General features: G+C 39.2%; 1 protein-coding gene across 1 annotated transcript; it reads left to right on the top strand.

Moving 5' to 3' along the window:
• The first annotated feature begins 992 nt into the window (after window positions 1-992).
• LOC141707883 (2-hydroxyisoflavanone dehydratase-like) lies at window positions 993-2583 on the top strand. Its single transcript, XM_074511308.1, has one exon. The coding sequence runs from the start codon at window positions 1506-1508 to the stop codon at window positions 2415-2417; it is 912 nt and encodes a 303-aa protein (XP_074367409.1). The 5' UTR covers window positions 993-1505; the 3' UTR covers window positions 2418-2583.
• The last annotated feature ends 454 nt before the right edge of the window (window positions 2584-3037 follow it).

Below are 3037 nucleotides of genomic sequence, written 5' to 3'. Positions count from 1 at the left end.
ATCTCACAAACACAAGACCTGATCTAAACTATACTGTACAAATGCTTAGTCAATTTATGCATCAACCTCGCACCAGTCATAATGTTGCATTACATCATACCTTACGATATCTCCATCATTCCTCTATTCAAGGCATTTTGTTGAAAGCATCAGATACTCTCACCCTCCAGGCATATTCAGATTCTGACTGGGCTTCCTGCCCTGACTCTCGAAAGTCTATTACTGGATATGTCTTATTGTTTGGCCACTCTCCCGTTTCTTGGAAATCCAAGAAACAATCAACCATTTCTCGTTCCTCTTCCGAAGCAGAATACCGTGCTATGGCCTCTGCTGCATCCGAAGTAACATGGTGCATTCGTCTTCTAGAAGAGCTTGGCGTTGACAATCTCAAGCCTGTCAGTCTTCACTGTGATAATCAATCCGCATTGCATATTGCTCGCAATCCTGTCTTCCACGAACGAACCAAGCATATCGAAATAGACTGTCACTTTACTTGTGACAAGGTCTTGGAAGGATTATTACAACTTATATATCTTCCTACCAAACATCAATTAGCTGATATTTTTACAAAAGTTTTACCCTCACTCCAGTACACTCATTTGCTTTCCAAGTTGGGATTATCTTCCATACCTCCCAACTTGAGGGGGATATTGAATATACTCAAGCTACTGTTGCCACTTGCACAAAGAATCGTCCAAGTCTAACCACACACCCTCCACTACTTCAGCATTAGCTGGCATTGTAACATTGCAAGCTGTCATTTCTATTTATAGTAGTACTATAACAATTAGTTGTTGCTGGTTGCTGTATATATAGAATATAGATTAGAACCTGGTTAGTGAGTTAGTTACAGTTGTAAAAACACATTTCATTTTCTACTGTGTCTTCTTCTTCAAGCTATGAATATACATTGAACTTTCAGTTTATTCCTCCGTTTAACATGTGTTCAGAGTAGATGCAAGATGTGTGAGATCATATTTGGAGAACTGTAAGCCAACGCTACCTGAATTAGTAACAAAGAGCCAAAGCTAATTGCTCATACCGTTGAGTAGAAATGTAGCAGTATCCAGTATATACCCAAGTACTAATTGAATCAACCGAGGAGAATCTAAACATTTTAACCATACTCTTCAGTAGAGCAACGCTAACAATATTGTTCTACGTACTACAGTACATCAGACTTGGTATTTTTGTTACTCCGCAATATACAACCTTGCCAAGTAGCCCACCAAGAATCCTTCTGATAGAAGTAGCACTAGAAAATAGAAAACTGATAGAAGTAGCACTAGAAAATAGAAAACAAAAATAAAGACCAAGTAATATATGACCTCCTTAATAGTAGGCACCCCCGGTCCTCCTTAACAGTAGGTAGCCACGCTTGATCCTTAAATTTGGCATCAAGTTTCAACCTGGTTCGCCACTTTCCTCTCTAAAGAATCACTTGTCTTTGATGCCGTACTAGCTAATTACTATTTTTTTGTCAAACAAAAGCACATTAAAATATAATGGATGACAAAGACATTGCTCATGACATATCTCCATTTTTTGTAGTGTACAAAAATGGCAATATTAAGAGACTTATCGGCGGCCCTCTCATGATCCCCGCACCTGAAACTCTAGACGGCGCTAAAATAAAAGATGTTATCATTTCAGCAGAACCCAAAATCACCGTACGTGTATTTCTCCCGGTATCTATTTCCCCGGGACAAAAGCTTCCGGTGATTTTTTACATTCATGGCGGCGCATTTTGTATTGAATCCGCTTTAGGGCAAGGCTACACTTGTTACGTCGCAGCTGTTGCCTCCAAATGCAATGTAATTGCTGTTTCGGTTGATTACCGGCTTGCTCCCGAAGCCCCCATTCCCGCATGTTTTGATGATTCATGGACAGCTCTCAAATGGGTGGTTTCCCATGCAACTGGCTCAGGAACCGACCCGTGGATTAACGAACATGGTGATTGGGGACGGTTTTTTATAGCAGGGGATAGCTCGGGCGGAACTATAGCAAATACTATGGCCATATGGACAACAGTAAAAGGGCTGGAATGTGCTGTAAAAGTTACTGGTATTATTTTGCTATGTCCATTTTTCGGACATGAGGTAGAGCTTGATAAGGTGTGGAAGTATTGCTGCAACGAGGAAACGGGTGTAAATGATCCGAGATTGAACCCGGTTGCGAATCTGGAATTGTTGGCGAAGCTTGCGGGTGACAAGGCATTGATATTTACGGCGGAATGTGATGATTTGAGAGGAAGGGGAGTGAGTTACTACGAGGCATTGAAAAAGATTGGGTGGAAAGGGCAAGTTGAGCATATGGATACACAAGGTGAAGATCATGTGTTTTATCTCTTCAAACCGGAGTCTGAGAAGGCCGCGGCAATCATGAAACGCTTAAATTCTTTCATCAACAATAACTAACAAGTGCTATTGCTGGTTTTATTTAGATATATCTGGTCATGCTCGAGGTTTGTTAGGGAGTAATAAAGATATATATTGGTATCACAAAGATCTGGAATTTTGCTTATTGGCCTGATCTTCACATTATAGCATGACAAGATATTTATTATAAAACGTTAATATAAAAATAATCATAAAATTAGAACTTTAGAAAATAATGAAGTCAACAAATTAATTACTAATTCCACATATACAAAACAAGCTATTGAACAAGTTATGCAGGTGATTTTAAGCACAGCGTATCAAGTGCTACATCTATATGATTTAGAACTCCCCAATCCTCATGCACCTCTTTGGGGTTGGAGCTAAATTCAAAGTTGTTCATCATTAGTTGGAATGTTTTGTGCTCAACCAAAATCAATTTTCAAAATAATTCACGTGGTTTACAGCCTTACACACAAATTACATTTCCTTTTATCATCCTTGCTAATCATCCCGGCAGATAAATTTGAAGCATTGGGCATCACAGAAGCATTGACATTCTACTTTTAATGAATTTCACCCTCCTGCCCCAAGTTTAAGAGCTATAATTCACCCCTCCAAACCAAATTTCTTCTACTTAATGTAATGATTAATTTCAA

Source organism: Apium graveolens, chromosome 2, assembly GCF_009905375.1.
Source record: "Apium graveolens cultivar Ventura chromosome 2, ASM990537v1, whole genome shotgun sequence".
Classification (NCBI taxonomy): Eukaryota; Viridiplantae; Streptophyta; class Magnoliopsida; order Apiales; family Apiaceae; genus Apium; species Apium graveolens.
Note: the sequence above shows the minus strand (reverse complement) of the source record. Positions and strands in the feature narration are given on the sequence as shown.